At 40.6% G+C, this 18,400-nt stretch overlaps 3 protein-coding genes across 3 annotated transcripts; all 3 read left to right on the forward strand.

Moving 5' to 3' along the window:
• Nucleotides 1–1,246: 1,246 nt before the first annotated feature.
• On the forward strand, nucleotides 1,247–4,474 carry LOC101309748. The gene is made up of 8 exons (XM_004303071.1): nucleotides 1,247–1,563; nucleotides 1,659–1,799; nucleotides 1,916–2,008; nucleotides 2,108–2,234; nucleotides 2,689–2,798; nucleotides 3,242–3,322; nucleotides 3,720–3,802; nucleotides 3,979–4,474. Exons 1-8 carry the CDS (start codon nucleotides 1,276–1,278, stop codon nucleotides 4,196–4,198), a joined length of 1,143 nt encoding a protein of 380 aa, XP_004303119.1. The 5' UTR covers nucleotides 1,247–1,275; the 3' UTR covers nucleotides 4,199–4,474.
• Nucleotides 4,475–5,468: 994 nt separating this feature from the next.
• LOC101305087 lies at nucleotides 5,469–9,353 on the forward strand. The gene is made up of 3 exons (XM_004303055.1): nucleotides 5,469–5,723; nucleotides 7,173–7,460; nucleotides 7,917–9,353. The coding sequence occupies exons 1-3, from the start codon at nucleotides 5,568–5,570 to the stop codon at nucleotides 9,093–9,095; spliced, it is 1,623 nt and encodes a 540-aa protein (XP_004303103.1). The 5' UTR covers nucleotides 5,469–5,567; the 3' UTR covers nucleotides 9,096–9,353.
• Nucleotides 9,354–11,268: 1,915 nt separating this feature from the next.
• On the forward strand, nucleotides 11,269–17,923 carry LOC101313825 (callose synthase 12-like). Its single transcript, XM_004305368.1, has 2 exons — nucleotides 11,269–16,551; nucleotides 17,579–17,923. The coding sequence occupies exon 1, from the start codon at nucleotides 11,269–11,271 to the stop codon at nucleotides 16,543–16,545; it is 5,277 nt and encodes a 1,758-aa protein (XP_004305416.1). The 3' UTR covers nucleotides 16,546–16,551; nucleotides 17,579–17,923.
• Nucleotides 17,924–18,400: the final 477 nt, after the last annotated feature.

An 18,400-nucleotide genomic window follows, 5' to 3' on the forward strand; every position in this document is an offset into this window, starting at 1 on the left:
GGTAATTACGATATTTTATTACCTATTTTAGAAATCAAGGTTATAAATCAATTTAAAGACCAGAAAGTGGTTATTTATCAATTTTTTATTTTTTATTTTTATTTTTATTTATTTTTATTTTTTTGTCATTACAACAAGGTTTTGTTAACCTCAATTTTGATGGATCAGTGTTAGATACTTCCCAAGCCGGCAATTAGTTTGTTTTCATTGGAGGAGCAAGGGGTTTCCTCGTCCTCACTTCAACTAATCGACTTGGTCACTCCAGTGTTATTATTGCCGAAGTTGCTACCCAAGCCCGGACCTGAGATTTTAAGGCCTGAGTCGAACTCTCAGAGTTGGACCCTTAATTTTTTTTATATATATATAAAATAGCATATAACATTCAAAAATATATAGGATTTTTATGCAAAATACTTATTATGCAAATAGGATTCCAAAACCTTCGATGGTTTAGTAATCCTAATTGTATTATAAATTCTATCTATACAGCAAATATCTTATCTAATCATGTTTGGTTGCTTCTATTTAATATTTTAACTTTTTTTATGGGTACAAATTTAAAGTAGTAATTGATGGTTTGAGTCCCTCATCAAATGTAATTGTCTTTGTTTTAGGATAGTTGTCTTTAATTCATGTCAAATCGCACGGCCTAAAAACTATTATTTTTTTTTTGGACAACTATAAAAAAAATATTTTTGGGCCCCTTAGATTTTTGGGCCCTGAGTCCCAAGCCTCTTGTGCCTCTGTTCAAATCCGGGCCTGCTACTACCCTTCGAGCAAGTTTATTGGCTGCAGTGTTTCATGATTACAAGAATGTACGTGAAAGTGGAAGGAGATTCAAAAATTCTCATTGGCTAGCATAAATAATGCTTGCATCGTTCCTTCGCGAATGCGGACTAGTGGTATTAGAATTTTAATTCGTTACTTTCAAACAATTGAATTTCGTCATGTTTGAAGAGAATCCAACTTTTTAACTAATGCAATCGCAAATCTTGGTCGTACTGCTAATTAACTTACAACGTTGGGATCACAACCTTCCTCTTTCGGCTCTGACAGTTTTTAACTTTGATTTCCATAGTTTAGATCGTTCACTGTGGATTTTCCTAGTAATCTTTTATTGTTTATTCCTAAAAAAAAAAAAGCAGTTTGAATCGGAACCATTAATTATTGTAGTAGTATCCTTTGAAAATAGTGAAGGGGAGCGACAAGAAGAAAAAACCCTACGGGCCACGGCCCAGCAGCAGCTTGGATAGCAGGCACAGGCAGGAATCCGCCATGGCCTCCCCCTCTAGGGCCATCGCATTCAAATGCTCTTCCTCTCTCGCCTTTTCTTCAAAAACGCGGATGGACTCCAAACCCAGAACCCTCCATAACTCATTTTCAAGTTCAAGCGCTGCTCCAAGAGAAGCTACTGAAGCCTCTATCACATTGCAGGAATGGCAGGGCTGGGGCACCACCTCCCCTGTGCCCGCTTTGGTCACCAAAATTGTTCAGGATTTGAAGGTTTTGGAGAAGGCTACCGATGCACGAATGAGCTTTGGCGGCAGTGGTGGCAAGCTTCAGGTATCTCCTCTTCTGCTGCGGCCCATTTTTGTTTCAAAATTAAATTCTACAGCAACATGGTTTTAGAAGTAAGCTTTTCATATATTTATTTTCAGGGAGATTTTAAAGTGCAGGAGGATAGAAAACACAGGAAGACATATAAGGCTTTAGGTGATTCTGAACAAAAGCTTCAGTTTTTCTCAGCTCGACAAATAGCATGCCGCGTGCTTGGGAGTAGAGGCTACCTTTGTCAAAAGGTATTGGGCTGTTTTGCAAAAATATTTGTGTGCATTTTGGCTTTTAACTTCTTCCTCCTACTGATGCTGCCCCTTTTCATGTTCATGATATCTAATTGGGAATTATTATTTTCCAGTGCTGGCTACCTTTGGAAGATTGTATGTGTGCAAGAATAGTGAAGTACCCTCTTTGGCCTCGAATGCGATTCTGGTTATATATGCATCCAAAGGTTGTCACTTTGTCATTGTACAAATCATGTACTTTGAACACTTCTGAAAGAAAAGCATATATATTTATATTATTGAAATGAGCAGTCAGCTTTTTGCAGGATTTCTTAAGGCAGAACAATACTGGAAAGTTGTTGTGGCAAGTATTTGGCACTGAAGCTGCAACTTTGTGCCTCTTCGGCATCGTGGAACAGGAAGAAATAATGTGGGATGCATTTAAGCTTGCAGGTCTTCTTGCTTTTCCTTCTCAAAACTGATAGGGCCAATAAATATTGTGTCCTTAATTTTATTCTGATATTGGTAATTTGCAACTTTAGATATTAAGCTATTGTTTGGGAAACATAGCACTTTCCATATCATACTAAGACATTTTTACAAAGTCTTTTGACTCTGATTAGATAGATGCTTTATTTTAGTACTTTTTGTAGCCATTGCTATAACACTGAAACTGCATGTTGAAATTAGTACTTGACATTACATTACCAAGTTAAATTGATGAACTTAAGTTGCCAATGTTATTTTTATTATTTTTCGGTGTGAAGTTGTCAGTGTGGCAATTTATTTTTGTTTATTTTGTTTTTTCTAGCAGCTAGAATTGGAAGTTTCTTATGTTCTGTGGCTTACTTATATGGATATTATTTGTGGAATCATTAATTTATTCTTCAATTAACAATAAATCTAGGAAAAAGCAATGTGTGGTGCCTCTATCCCAACAAAAATGCTGTGGTAACATCTGTTCAGGATGTATTTGGCCAAGAATCTTCAGCTGATCTGGAATGTCCATATACGAAGGTATAATTATCTCAGGGCTATGTTTGTGGAAGTTGTGTATGAGGTTCATTTGCTAATGATCCTCTTGCTAGTTGTGAATAAGGCCACAAAAAAAAAAAAAAAAAAAAAAAAAATACCTTTCTAGTGTCAATGTGTTTCTTACATGGTTATCCCAATAAATTTCCTGAGAGCCATAACTAGTGTTTCTTTTGAACAAACTAAAAACAGTTTCTTACTATAGTTTTTTCTTCCATCCAAACCAGTAAACATTTTTTTAGCAATCTGAAAGTGCTTTTGGCATCCAGGAGGGGTCAATTCAGATGTTAGTTGATTGTTACCGATCATGTTAAGAGGCCATATAAATGGCTAGCGTAACTTAAATCCTTCAGTTTCTTAACAAGAAATTTCTTATGCTTTTATCGAGTTCAACAATATGATAAATTCCATTTTTGACTGCTGCACAGATAAATGAAGACAGAACTCTAAATTTCATTTTGATCGATGGAACATGGAACAATTCTGTTGCAATATTTCGTCGTCTGAAGGTAATAGTTTCTGTCACGCTTTTCTTTTTGGTTTTCATTATTATCTGCGAAATGCTACATGAACAAATTTGTTCTGTGAATTGGGATTTATTCCCTCTGTTGTAGATGATAATAAAGTCATGTGTATACTTGCAAGAATCAGCTTTTCCTCATCTTTCCTTTCTATACCTTTTCCCCTGAATAAAATGGCAAGTCTCTGAGTGAATGGAAAGAAAGGAAAAAACCAGTGGGATCATGCTTCATGCTCCTATTTAGTCAAATTTTGTAAATGTGTAGACTGTTGTTTGGTAATATTAACAGCCACAAAATTTGGCCATTGGTATACTGACAACTGCTTTACTTGCATGAAGATATCAAATGATGTAGTGATGACTTCATATAATATTTCTATGTGCAGGATCAAGCAAAGTTAATATGGGGAGGAGAGGACTTCCCTTGTATTTCCCTTGCTACTGGTGCTTCTGCAATGCATAAACTTAGGTAGAACAACAACTTCACTTCTGCAGTTTTCTGACTTTCTCTACTGAGGCTTTCTTTCAGTTCTTTTTGTTCTTTTCTTGTTGAACTCTTTCTTTGCTCTTCCACAAATAACTTCTGCTCACCTTTCCCAAATACCTGCCTTATTGAATCTAATTGTTAAATGATTGTGTGCGCAGGCCCCAACCATCATTGGATCGTACCTGTACAGCAGCAGCAGCTATTGGCCTCCTCTCCGAGCTGCATCTTCTTCCAGAGTTTAGCTCCCATGGATTTGATAAGAAGGCTGAAGCTGTGGAGGATGCTTTAGTTGTATTATTAGAGGCTTTAACAACTAGACGACTTCGGATGGGCAGGTCCATCAGTCGTACAGTGAGACATAACAGCGATTTTTGTTAACTGATAAGTCTAATGGTTGCCCTGATAAGTGATAGCTGGAGAAAATATTTTCGAGAATGCGAGGTAATCACACCATTTTTGTGACCTTATATGAGTGCACACTGTGCTTATAGAATGCGGTTGGCTGATTGATAGTGGAAATATGTGGTCGCACATGTACAACATGAAAATACTTGATACAGTAAGATCAGAATCGTATGAGAAGCTGACTTCTCTTCTTTGTTCTTAGTTTCGATCTGTTGCATATTACGTAATTGTTTGCTGGCAAGCATCCATAACGTGAAACTTTTACACTTTATGTTCTGTTTGTTATGGTTTGCCTATACCATTCATACGTGATGGCAAATGAAACATGATAATCAGCAACAGTGAATACTGTAGCATATTCCAGTTTCAACAACCAAGCTGCATCTATTCCAATTCTGTTATCAAGCCTATACTTCTAGCTGATTGACCTATCGTGCGCACACACGCTAACAGTCGGGTTTGTTTGTGTCCTTTTTACCATACAGCTCTTCCAAAGAGTGCATCTTCTACGTCATGTGCTCTGTGTTGCGTGCTACTACTCACAAGTCACAACCAGCATATACTAGATTGTTTTTTGAACAGTGGCCGCAACCCATATGGAGCTCCATTTTATCCGACTCAAGAGGTTGTATGATGTCTCCTGAAAAACTGAGCAATGGCTCGTGGTCCTGGTCCATTATCTTTTTTCAGGCGTTTGGCTTATAGGCTCGCACCTAGGCACGACCTGATGCTAGCTGTACTACACTCGCTTGGAGTTCACAGCCGTGCGTCCACATGTACGGCCCAAGGGTGCGCTTCTGCTAAGAGCCGTAGAACGCACGTGTACAAGTTTATAAAAGTGCTTGGTGAGGTTTCACCAAGCAATAGTGTTTACATCTAACGGTGATTGACCACGATTTTTTTAGTCATTAGGTGATCACGTGAACACCACTCTTCCAGCAACAGTGTGGCCAACAGAGAGTTGTCTTATGAGAGGCAATATCAGAAAAACACAAAAAATAAAACTCTAGAAATTTGGTTGTTTAACTCTATAAACTTAAATGAGCAGTAACTTAGACTTAAGTGACAATACTGAGCTCATGTATTAACCTAGGTAAGGACGTGTGAAAGATGTCATGTTCTAGAAACACTAGTAAGAAAATGAGACAAGTTATATCTGCAAAAACAAAAGGCATGGTCGGTGAAGCTCATCCTTATCTAACCGAAACAATCTTCCTCGTGTTTCTTATTTTTAAATGAAACTGCTTGGAAATTAATAATCCTCCTCCCCTCCCATTTACTAATACGCAAACGGCGGAGACCCCCCAATCGCTCTATTACCTTCCCGATCCTTGCAAGCAATATGGCGTCTGGATCGTCGGGTCGGGCCAACCCGGGCTCGAAGGGCTTTGATTTCGCCTCTGACGACATTCTGTGCTCCTACGAAGACTTCGGTAGCAACCAGGACTCCTCTAATGGAAGCCACAACGACCCAGCCATCGGAACCAATTCCACCCAGGTATTCTTTCATCTCTTCGATTAGATTAGGGTTCCGATCATCGATTTCGATTTATTAGGGCATCTTTGTTGCTGCTCTCAGTTGAAATTGAGCACAGCCTTGCTTCAAATTTATAAACCAATCTTTATTTAAAAAGCTTGATTTTGGGTAAGGCCAACAGTAGCCTCCAGAGTGAGTCAATTTCTTTTGGTTCCTCCTAGATTTATATTTAGAAGCAACCTAACAACCAAGTAGAGCCTTCGGTTTGATTCCGCTGATCACCGGAACCCTAGTCCATAATAAGAACTAATTTTTATAGCTCTGTATTTAATGGGTTAGAGCTATAAACTACGTTATCGAGTTTTGGTGGTTGCCATGTTACGTGGATGAAATAATATGGAAACTTATTGTAAGCTTTGCATGCACAGTTCTATAGGCATTGATATGGTTGCGAGTATTAGCTGTAAGTGTCGAGAAATATTTTTTATCTACCAACACAATTATGTCTGAAAAACTTGCTCTTGAGACTTGAAGTGAAGATGAGCTTTTGAATGAAATTATGGTTAATTTTGTTGTAGTCTAAATTGAGTTCCTTTAAAAGAGCATATTAGGTATTGGCTATGTGCTTTATAGTTTTTTGTATATCCAGTTCTGAATATATGATCTCAGAAAAGCTATGTCATTACTTCATTATCGGTCATCTTGGTTGCTTGAATGTTGGGAACTTTGTTGTTGTTCTAGTTGATCTTGTAAACCCTATGAGTGAAACTGATTTTCAGATGCAGTTAGCTGGTTCGGATATCGTAAGTCCTTATATTACAGTAGTCAACCTATATATGTTACACTTACGTGATTCAAAAATGTTTGAAGCATGTGAGATTAAAATGGATTTGGGAATATAGTTTTCTCATTTGATAATCGACTGCCTGAATATAGTGGGACTTCTCCTGAAGATTGTTTTGTTGGTAAAATGTAAATTGATTAGTATATCAATTTTTCCCTCAATATTCTTTGTAAGTATGTTTGTAAAAACAAGCTTCGTCTTTAAATCTAAGAACCAGTGCAAAGGCTAAGAGTTAGGTTTCATGTGTAGATAGAGTGGGGTTGCTACTGCCTCAAAGTTTTTGAGAAATAAGGGTTCATTGACAAGATTATTTATTCAACCACATGCTATGTTGTAAGCTGGCGAACCTCTTATTTTCTTAGTTCATTGAAAAGATTATTTGTCCAACCACATGCTGTGTTGGAAGCTGGCGAACCTCTTATTTTTTATTTTTACATAGAGAGTTGTATTCTGCAGTTTTATATTTAAGCATTCATAAGAGTATGACGTTCCATTATTTTGTGAGTTTGGCCTAGTGCTCATTTTTTTTCAATAGCTATTGCTCACCAAATGTTATATTTTAGATTAGAAGCATAGTAGATACTATTCTGTTTGCTGACTAGTTAGCTTTCTGCCACCTCTACCAGGATTTTCACAAAAGTAGAATGGCAAGATCACCAATGTACTCTTCTGCTGCCTATGGCCAGCCTGAAGACTCTCTTAACCAAGAAGTAATTGCTACTGTTGAAAAGAGCATGAAAAAATATGCTGACAATCTCATGCGCTTCCTTGAAGGAATCAGTTCGCGGCTGTCACAGTTGGAGTTATATTGCTACAACCTTGATAAGTCAATTGGTGAGATGCGTTCTGATTTAAATCGTGATCATGGGGAGGCAGATACAAAGCTCAAGTCTCTCGAGAAACATCTTCAAGAAGTTAGTTGCAACTCTTTATTTCTTTTTGCATAAATATTTCCATGGTGGAATATGATTTATAGGCCTTGCTTGTGTGTCAAATTGCTCGTACAAGCTTGATTAGTTTTCTAGGGATTCTCTCTTGGCGATATATACCTGAGGATCTTTAAATAAGGCAACTCTATCTGTACTTTGGCTATAGATTTTTGTTATTTGCTAGAATTATGAAGCATAGAATGTGTGGTCTTAAAAGTTGGGTTTTGATTGAAAATTTTGTACTCCGTGCCTCTTGTTCGAGTTCTTGATTCTACCACACTCTGCATCCAAGGACTTGAAATGTCAGGAATGGTTTCTTTCAAATGGAAAATTAGAGCCCCAATAATTGAACCTCTGTTGTCTCTTACTGTTTTATAGTTTTAATTCTTACACTAGGAATAGGTTTTTGCAATTGTTGAACTTTTGTGATGCTCATTTCAGGTCCATAGGTCTGTCCAGATCCTGAGAGACAAGCAAGAACTTGCGGAGACTCAAAAAGAATTAGCCAAGCTTCAGCTTGCACAGAAAGGATCGTCTTCATCGATCCATTCCCAATCTAATGAGGAAAGAGCTTCACCACCAACCTCAGATGGTCAGAAGACTGACAACACATCTGAAACAGCTAACCAGCAATTAGCTCTCGCCTTGCCCCATCAAGTAGCACCGCAGCAACAGCCGGTGGCACCTCCACAACAGGCGCCAACTCAGAGTGCGACCCAGCAACAACAAACCTATTATTTACCTCAATCTCAGCTATCAAATCCAGCACCTGCACAACAGCATCCTCAAAGTCAGTATTTGGCTTCGGATCCTCAGTATCGAACCCCGCAACTACAAGACCCTAGAGTGGCACCACAGCCAACACAATCTCAAGTAAATCAACCACAAGTGCAGACGTACTCTCAATATCCACAGCCATTACCACAACAGTTGCCTCAGCAGGTTCAGTATCCACAACAGCCCTCTATGCAGCCTATGCAGCCTATGCAGCCCCACATGAGGCCCCCATCAACACCTGTGTACCCACCGTACCCACCTGGTCAGCAGACAAACCCATCTCCTCCAGAGACTCTTCCAAACAGCATGCCAATGCAAGTATCATATTCGAGTGTTCCTCAACCTGGTTCTGGTCGTTCTGATGCCATGCCTTTTGGGTATAGCGGAGCTGGTAGAACAATGCCACAGCAGCCGCCACCCCAGCAGCAGATCAAGGGTGCTTTTGGAGCTCAACAAGGTGATGGGTATGCCGCTGCTGGGCCTCACCCTGCACTTCCCCCAGGGAGTACATATATGATGTATGATAGTGAAGGGGGTAGAAATCCATATTCTGCTCAGGTGCCTCATTACAGTCAAGGTGGATATCCTCCAGCAAGTGGCTCTCAGACTCCACAACCAACCACAGCTCCAAGTCATATGGTTCGCAATCCACAATTCATTCGTAACCATCCGTACAACGAATTGATTGAGAAGTTGGTGAGCATGGGATTTAGGGGTGATCATGTTGCAAGTGTAATCCAGAGGATGGAGGAAAGTGGCCAAACCATCGATTTTAATGCTGTGATTGACAGGTTGAATGTACATTCATCTGGGGCTCCTCCTCAGAGAGGATGGTCAGGGTAAACAGAAAAGGGGAGGAAAATTTCCAGTTGAGTAACAGTCATTGCGTGTGTTTTTTTATTACGCATTGAATAAAGGCTGATGATAGGTGTATGGTTGAGAGATACAAGAATATTATTGTATATCTGTGACCCCATTGCAAGATGTTAACGTTTGATTTAGGTCAATGGTGGGTTTTCTTTTAAAACGCATTCTTGTATAATTGTTGGGACCTATTTAAGTATTTATGGCTGCTTATCTTTTATAATGAATGAAGCTTTTTCTTGCTAGTGGTTATGGAGGATGTGTATCCCACTGTAATTGTTATAGTTGAGAAGAGTGGCACTGCAACTGTACAGGTGTGTGCTGTTCATCAAACTAGAGTCTCTACTTGTATGTTTTATCGCCTAAATTTTGAGGTTTGGTGATGTACGATTTGATTTGAAACTCGGGCAGATACATATATAAAAGAGCAAATTGAAATCAATCTCGGACCTCCTCTCCGAAAAGGAAATGCTCCTCGTCAATTCCCGATCATCCTTTCTCCAGATTTCTACAGAAAAATTTATGCGGATGGACAGTATTATAGTTAGAGGCATCGTATAATTTCCAGATAGTGAACACGTTGGAAAACCTGTGAGATGAAATCTGTCAACTCAAAAGTTGCTTAAGATCAAAGTAAAAGAGGCGCGTTTGACTTTGTATTTAGATCCATCCTAAATCAAAAACAAAAATATATTTCTAAGGAAAAGAAACACGGACGGTAACGGGGTGTTTAGGACGCCGCCCAACACAGAATGAAATTATGCCAAGATTGATTCTCTGCGGCTTTGCCAGTGGGAAACCCTCAAAAGAAGGAAAATGAATTTCTTTTAACACATGGAGAACCTTCCTTTTTACTCGTTTGCCAATACCAACAATTAATAAAATTTGTTATTTTTTTCTAAACATTTTTATTAAATAACTCACACACGAACATTATAATTTATACAATTCCTATGTTCCGTTTTAAAATGAAAGTATATGGCTCCTTATTTGACACATTTGTCACTTTTTCACATCTCCACTGTTTAGTGTCTAGAACATTTGAAGGCAAATTGCAAAACCTTAGCCCAAGTTGCAAGCTAAAAGGGCCATCAAGCCGGATTGGGCTAGTCGACCATTAAAACCTTTTTGGTCATGCTCTATCAAACCTACAGCTGGCAACACAATCTGCACCGCGACACTTCACGCCGTCATGGCCCAACACCATCGGCCATGACTCAAAGTGTCGTCAGTCAAGAACCCCTAAACATAAATTAGTCACCTACTGGATTGCATGACCACCATCTACGCACCAACCCAACCAAACCAAATTGATGGAAACCTTGCGCAAAAAATAGTGCTTTACCGTTTCTTTCATTTTCTTTTTCATATTTTTAAGCTACCTAAGAGTAACAACTACACAACCACATGATGTGGTAAGATTGGTCGAGCTGCCTAGTATTAAATCCCAAGGCTAGAATTTGAGTCCTAATTCATCAGTTTGTGGCTAGCAGGTTAAGAGTCATTGAGTTCCTACGTTTGCGGCAAGAGACTAGTTTGTCTTTATCAGATGCTCTCGTGGACACTCTGTTGGTTAGGTGTGTCAGTGTGTGTGACTAACTGGCTAACGTTACCGACATATTTTGTTGCTTCACTCTTTACAATAGATAAAAAAAACTAACAACTACATAATAAGTCGTAATTGCGTCCATTTTTTTGGTTACAAAAAAGACCTAGAAGGCCGAAAGCCACAATAATTGCATCTTTTGTTCCATATAAAGGAAAATTTTCATATCATATGCAAAAATTGTTAAATTGCTAAATTCCAAAATGTTCAAATTCTTGGAAGTGTCCATTCCGAACATGATTTGGTCCAAAAAAGAAGCACGTTTTGAGCTTCATACGACTTTTGTGTTTGGTTTACTCGTTTCCAGAAAAATAGTCTGGTTAACTTGGAACAGAAATAAATAAAAATCAAATAAAGAAACGTAATTGTCTCTGTCTGCCGAGACGGAAAAGGAAGGGGAAAGGAAGAGGCAAAAAATTTCGAAACAGACGGCGAGTGGGGAAACGGCGTTACGTCTTTCCATTTCCTATCCTTCCTTGTCTCTCTCTCTCTTCTTCTTCTTGTTTTTGACCAAAAACACACAAAACCTAAGCGGTCTCCGGCGCCATGAGTATCCGGCCTCCGGACCCGGATTCCGAGCCCTACAACATCATCCCCGTCCACAACCTCCTCGCGGACCACCCCTCTCTCCGGTTCCCTGAGGTCCGCGCCGCCGCCGCGTCCCTCCGCGCCGTGGGCAACCTCCGCAGGCCGCCCTACGCCCAATGGCGGCCCCACATGGACCTCCTGGACTGGCTGGCCTTGTTCTTCGGGTTCCAATACGACAACGTCCGCAACCAGAGGGAGCACATCGTCCTCCACTTGGCCAACGCCCAGATGCGCCTCAGCCCTCCCCCTGACAACATCGACACTCTGGACGGCGGCGTCCTCCGCAAGTTCCGCAAGAAGCTCCTCCTCAATTACACCAACTGGTGCTCCTACCTGGGCAAGAAATCCAACATCTGGATCTCCGCCTCCTCCGACCACCGCCGCGAGCTCCTCTACGTCTCCCTCTACCTCCTCATCTGGGGCGAGGCCGCCAATCTCAGGTTCGTGCCCGAGTGCTTGTGCTATATCTTTCATAACATGGCCATGGAGTTGAATAAGATTCTGGAGGATTACATTGATGAGAGCACCGGGCAGCCTGTTATGCCCTCCGTTTCCGGGGAGAATGCCTTCCTGAATTGCGTCGTCAAGCCCATTTACGACACCATCCGGGCCGAGGTTGAGGGCAGCAAGAATGGGACTGCCCCCCACAGTGTTTGGAGGAACTATGATGATATCAATGAGTACTTCTGGAGCAAGCGCTGTTTCGACAAGCTCAAGTGGCCTGTCGACGTCGGCAGCAACTTCTTTGTTACTAACACCAAGAGTAAGCATGTGGGCAAGACCGGCTTTGTGGAGCAGAGGTCCTTCTGGAACTTGTTTAGGAGCTTTGACAAGCTTTGGATCATGCTGCTCTTGTTCCTCCAGGCCGCCATCATAGTTGCTTGGGAGGAGAGGGAGTATCCCTGGCAGGCCTTGCAGGAGAGGCAAGTCCAGGTCAAGGTTCTCACTGTGTTTTTCACTTGGAGTGGTTTGAGGTTTCTGCAGTCCCTACTTGATGTGGGGATGCAGTATAGTCTGGTTTCCAGGGAGACTTTGGGGCTCGGGGTCAGGATGGTCTTCAAGAGCATTGCTGCTGCAGGCTGGATTGTTGTTTTCGGGGTCTTTTATGGGAGGATATGGTCCCAGAGAAACCTGGATAAGCGGTGGTCTCCTGAGGCAGACAGCCGGGTTGTGCAGTTTCTTTTGGTGTCGTTGGTTTTCATCATTCCAGAGCTCTTGGCCATAACCTTCTTTATTCTTCCTTGGATTCGCAATTTTATGGAGAACTCAAACTGGAGGATATTTTATGCCTTGTCCTGGTGGTTTCAGAGCAAAACTTTTGTCGGCCGTGGCTTGAGGGAAGGCCTTGTGGACAATGTCAAGTACACTTTGTTCTGGATTTTGGTGCTATCTACCAAGTTTGCTTTCAGTTACTTCATGCTGATTAAACCCATGATTGTTCCATCTAAAGCACTCGTAAAACTTGATAATGTGGAGTATGAGTGGTTTCAGATTCTCAAAAACAGCAACAAAATGGCGGTGGGATTGTTGTGGCTTCCTGTCGTTTTGATATACCTCATGGACATGCAGATCTGGTATTCAATCTACTCCTCATTTTGGGGGGCATTAGTCGGTTTGCTTGCGCATTTGGGTGAGATTCGAAATATCCAACAGTTGAGGCTGAGGTTCCAGTTCTTTGCAAGTGCTATTCAGTTTAATCTCATGCCAGAGGAGCAGATGTTAAATGCAAGGGGGACACTGAGAAGCAAGTTTAATGACGCTATCCACAGGTTGAAGCTGAGGTATGGGCTTGGACGGCCTTATAAGAAGCTTGAATCCAACCAGATCGAGGCAACCAAGTTTGCTTTGATATGGAATGAGATCATATTGATCTTCAGGGAAGAGGATTTGATTTCGGACAGCGAGGTTGAGTTGTTAGAGCTACCACAGAATTCTTGGAATGTCAGGGTCATTCGCTGGCCTTGTTTTCTTTTGTGCAATGAACTGCTGCTTGCACTTAGTCAGGCCAAAGAGTTGGTAGACGCGCCTGACAAGTGGCTCTGGTATAAGATATGCAAGAATGAGTACAGGCGCTGTGCTGTGATAGAAGCTTATGATTGTGTCAAGCACATGATACTTGCCATTATAAAACCCAACACAGAAGAGCATTCAATCGTGACAGTCTTGTTTCAGGAAATTGATCACTCTATTCAGATTGAGAAGTTCACAAAAACTTTTAAAACCGCTGCCCTTCCACTACTCCATGCCAAGTTGATCAAGCTTTCTGAGCTATTGAACAAACCTAAGAAAGATACAAACCAGGTGGTGAATACCCTTCAGGCTCTTTATGAGATTGCCATTCGAGATTTCTTCAAGGAGAAAAGAAGTACTGAACAGCTTTTGGAGGACGGTTTGGCTCTCCGTGATCCATCTTCTGCTGCAGGGCTGCTTTTTGAAAATGCTGTTGGGTTGCCTGATCCTAGTGATGGATCCTTCTATCGGCAGGTTCGGCGCCTGCACACAATACTTACCTCACGGGACTCGATGCAGAATATTCCAGTTAACCTTGAGGCGAGACGCAGAATTGCCTTCTTTAGTAACTCCCTGTTTATGAACATACCCCATGCTCCACAAGTTGAGAAAATGATGGCTTTCAGTGTTCTGACCCCATATTACAGTGAAGAAGTATTGTACAGCAAAGAACAACTGCGTACTGAGAATGAAGATGGGATTTCTACCCTGTACTATCTACAAACAATTTATGTTGATGAGTGGAAAAATTTCATGGAGAGAATGCGTCGAGAAGGAATAGCAAATGATGATGAGATATGGACAACGAAGTTGAGGGAGCTCAGGCTTTGGGCATCTTACAGAGGACAGACACTTACTCGAACCGTAAGGGGTATGATGTATTATTTTCGGGCTCTTAAGATGTTGGCTTTTCTGGATTCTGCATCAGAGATGGACATTCGGGAAGGTTCACAAGAACTTGGTTCTATGATGCGAGACATTGGTTTGGATGGTTTGACCTTGGAGAAGTCACTTTCTTCCAGGAGTTTAAGTAGGACAAGCAGTTGTGTGAACTCATTGTACAAAGGTCATGAAGTTGGAACTGCTTTGATGAAATATACATATGTGGTTGCATGCCAGATATATGGAACACAAAAGGCGAAGAAAGATCCCCATGCTGATGAAATTTTGTATCTGATGAAAACCAATGAAGCACTTCGAATTGCCTATGTTGACGAGGTTTCAACTGGCAGGGATGAGAAGGAATATTATTCTGTTCTCGTCAAGTATGATAATCAGTTAGAGAAGGAAGTGGAAATCTATCGCATTAAGTTGCCTGGTCCCTTGAAGCTCGGAGAGGGGAAACCAGAGAATCAAAATCATGCCATTATCTTCACTCGTGGTGATGCAGTTCAGACTATTGATATGAACCAGGACAATTATTTTGAGGAGGCACTTAAAATGCGGAATCTGTTGGAAGAATTCAGGCGCTATTATGGTATCCGAAAGCCTACGATCTTGGGAGTTAGGGAGCATGTCTTTACTGGTTCTGTCTCATCTCTTGCTTGGTTTATGTCAGCTCAGGAAACAAGTTTTGTCACCTTGGGTCAGCGGGTGTTGGCAAACCCTTTGAAAATTCGAATGCATTATGGTCATCCAGATGTCTTTGACCGATTTTGGTTCTTGACTCGAGGTGGCATCAGTAAAGCTTCCAGGGTGATTAACATCAGTGAAGACATTTTTGCTGGCTTTAATTGCACTTTGCGTGGAGGCAACGTCACCCACCATGAATACATCCAAGTTGGCAAGGGAAGGGATGTTGGATTTAACCAAATCTCCATGTTTGAGGCCAAGGTTGCTAGTGGAAATGGGGAGCAAGTTCTGAGCAGAGATGTGTATAGGTTAGGCCATAGGCTTGATTTCTTGCGGATGCTGTCATTCTTTTATACTACTGTGGGTTTCTTTTTCAACACAATGATGGTGATTTTAACTGTGTATGCATTTCTATGGGGCCGACTTTATTTGGCTCTCAGTGGTATTGAAGGTTCTATATTGGGGGATGATACTAGTAATAGAGCACTTGGTACAGTCTTGAATCAACAGTTTATTATCCAGCTTGGTCTGTTCACTGCCCTTCCAATGATAGTAGAGAATTCTCTCGAGCATGGGTTTCTCCAAGCTATCTGGGATTTCCTGACAATGCAGCTCCAGCTTTCTTCAGTTTTTTACACATTTTCGATGGGAACTCGTACCCACTATTTTGGGAGAACCATTCTTCATGGTGGGGCAAAATATCGAGCGACGGGACGTGGCTTTGTTGTGCAGCACAAGAGTTTTGCAGAGAATTATAGGCTCTATGCCCGTAGCCATTTTGTGAAAGCAATTGAACTCGGTTTGATACTTACAGTTTATGCAGCATACAGTCCTGTGGCTAAGGACACATTTGTTTACATAGCAATGACCATCACAAGTTGGTTCATGGTTTTGTCCTGGTTTATGGCTCCCTTCGTTTTCAATCCTTCTGGCTTTGACTGGTTGAAGACTGTTGATGATTTTGATGACTTTATGAACTGGATTTGGTATCGTGGTAGTGTGTTTGCCAAAGCTGAACAAAGCTGGGAAAGATGGTGGTATGAGGAACAGGATCATCTAAGGACAACCGGTGTGTGGGGAAAGTTGCTGGAGATAATTTTAGACCTTCGCTTCTTCTTTTTCCAGTATGGGATCGTGTACCAGCTTGGTATTGCTGATAACAGTAAAAGTATACTTGTTTACTTGTTATCTTGGATCTATGTGTTCCTGGCTTTTGGCATATTTATCGTGATAGTGTATGCTCGGGTAAAATATGCAGCAAAAGATCACATTTACTACCGGCTGGTCCAATTTCTTGTCATTAAACTTGCACTACTGGTAATAATTGCCCTGTTGGAATTCACAAACTTCAAGTTCATGGATATATTCACTAGTCTTCTGGCATTCATCCCCACTGGTTGGGGTTTGATATTGATAGCACAAGTATTCCGGCCCTTACTACAACGCACTATACTATGGGAGGTTGTTGTTTCTGTGGCTCGACTGTACGATATCTTGTTCGGGGTGATTGTATTGACTCCTGTGGCAGTATTATCATGGTTTCCTGGGTTCCAGTCTATGCAGACTAGGATACTGTTTAATGATGCATTCAGCAGGGGACTTCGTATATTCCAGATTGTTACAGGAAAAAAGAAGTCCAAGAGAGATTCGTGATTGAAGGTAAATTTAGTTATTGATCTTTCAAAGGTTTTAATTATGTACGTTCTATTATTATGCCACCTCACAGGTCACTAAATAAAACTTGTCATGCATCTAGTTGATAAGTACTGTTATTATGTACGGCAAAGTTCAGTGCATAGTCTATGTAGGTGGGAAAAGATGTGTTAAATTGACATGATATTCTAACAAAAAAAAAACTTCCTATTTTTATATCCATGTCATGCTCTGCCATTGATTTTGATTGCATGCTTTTCGTGCGAGCATGAGCTGCTTGAATCTATTTCACCTTAGTCACCACATATGATGTCTCATTTTGAAATTATCACCCATCAGATTCTGGTGTTATTTCTCGTCAACCAGTTTCTGGCGTTATGGTGAATGGGTTTGCATTTGGATTTCAGAGATTTATTAAAATGAACAAGGTCATATATGCATGGTTCTTATACTGGGGCATTGATTTTAAACAGCTCGATGGGATAGTATATTATGTAACTGGAATCATGAATTGCTAGCCCAGGAATAACTATGTAAGCTGTTATTGCGTAGCGTCTGATATCCCGGTTGTCACATTGTTGGGACTGTTTTCACTAATTAGAAGTTGATCATCTTAAGGATGCTCAATAGTTCAAACAGTGCATATAACCTTAAAAAAGAACATGGATATTATTAGTTTAGTGCAGGACTGCTCAATTATGATGGAATATTTGTTTGTTTCAAACGTAAAATATGTTGATAAAGCAGACTAGTTTATATCCATGTTAGTTGAGGGTCTTCAACCACTTGCTTTAGGGATTTGTGGCTTCGGGTTTTTGGGGTTATGATTATGTATATACTCAAAGTTTCGTGGAAACCACCCTGTGGTCTTGTGATAATGCTTTAGATTTTTGATCTGCTTTTGGGAAGCCTTTATTTAAGCTATATTGTAATTATTGTCCTATGGTTCAAATATTTTTGTACAGGATCACTGATTGCATTTATTTCTGTGATTTTTGAACTTACTAAGAGGACTGCATCTTTTTGTTGACAGGGATTGATGTAGTTAATCGTCCCCAGAGGTTGTGAGGATAGATTTCGATTTTGGATTGGAGGCTTGTGGGGTTTGAAGAGGCTATGAATTGTTTGACATTTGTGGCTGGCTGGTTAGCTTGGCTTGATCTTCCCAATTCTAGACTTGTGTAATTAGATTAATATTGCTGGTTAGATATATCTGATGTTGAATCGGGAACTTTTAGCACTGTGCATATGCAATCTTGTTTCACTCTGCATCGTCTCTATATTGACTATAGATTAGTCTGGTAGTTGCTCAAGATTGTTACAACATTTGTTTATTCTTTTTGTGAGAAATGCAGCTTGGCATTCAGTGTTGTGATTTACCTGCTGTACTTAAATTCTTGATCTGCAACGCAAATCATTTATTGATTTGGCTTATTAGCTCTACAAGCATTCTGAACATATTTTCGGCACTGTTGTACCGACTGCTGCTTGGAGATGTTGCATCTTTTTATGTTAAAATGGTAGTCCTGAAGGCCCAACCCGTATGCGAACATGAAACTTGTAGAGGCTAGAGGGTTGAGTTGGGAAGAGATTGACGGCTCTGTGAGCATTGGGACAAGTCTAGTTTAAACAAGGTTGAGATGTTTTTATGAGGTGGTGTGTTTAGAGTGGCTGAAGACATGATCCAAGTCAAAGCAAATTGATAAAGAGAGAGGTAGGAGCTAATTAATATTATTAATATGGAGTAGCAAAATGAAGAATGGCTAGCTAGATGATCAGCCGACAGCTGGTTGATGCATGCTTGACGAAATAATAATTTATAATTGTGATAGATCCAAATCCCCCTCAGTCCTCC

This window comes from Fragaria vesca, linkage group LG6 (genome assembly GCF_000184155.1).
Source record: "Fragaria vesca subsp. vesca linkage group LG6, FraVesHawaii_1.0, whole genome shotgun sequence".
NCBI classification, from domain to species: Eukaryota; Viridiplantae; Streptophyta; class Magnoliopsida; order Rosales; family Rosaceae; genus Fragaria; species Fragaria vesca.

Coding starts and splice junctions, on each gene's coding strand:
- LOC101309748 (XM_004303071.1), top strand. CDS start 1,276: ATGGCCTCCCCCTCTAGGGCCATCGCATTCAAATGCTCTTCCTCTCTC. Junction 2,799..3,241: donor TGGAATGTCCATATACGAAG/GTATAATTATCT, acceptor ACTGCTGCACAG/ATAAATGAAGACAGAACTCT. Junction 3,323..3,719: donor CAATATTTCGTCGTCTGAAG/GTAATAGTTTCT, acceptor TTCTATGTGCAG/GATCAAGCAAAGTTAATATG.
- LOC101305087 (XM_004303055.1), top strand. CDS start 5,568: ATGGCGTCTGGATCGTCGGGTCGGGCCAACCCGGGCTCGAAGGGCTTT. Junction 5,724..7,172: donor TCGGAACCAATTCCACCCAG/GTATTCTTTCAT, acceptor CACCTCTACCAG/GATTTTCACAAAAGTAGAAT. Junction 7,461..7,916: donor TCGAGAAACATCTTCAAGAA/GTTAGTTGCAAC, acceptor TGCTCATTTCAG/GTCCATAGGTCTGTCCAGAT.
- LOC101313825 (XM_004305368.1), top strand. CDS start 11,269: ATGAGTATCCGGCCTCCGGACCCGGATTCCGAGCCCTACAACATCATC.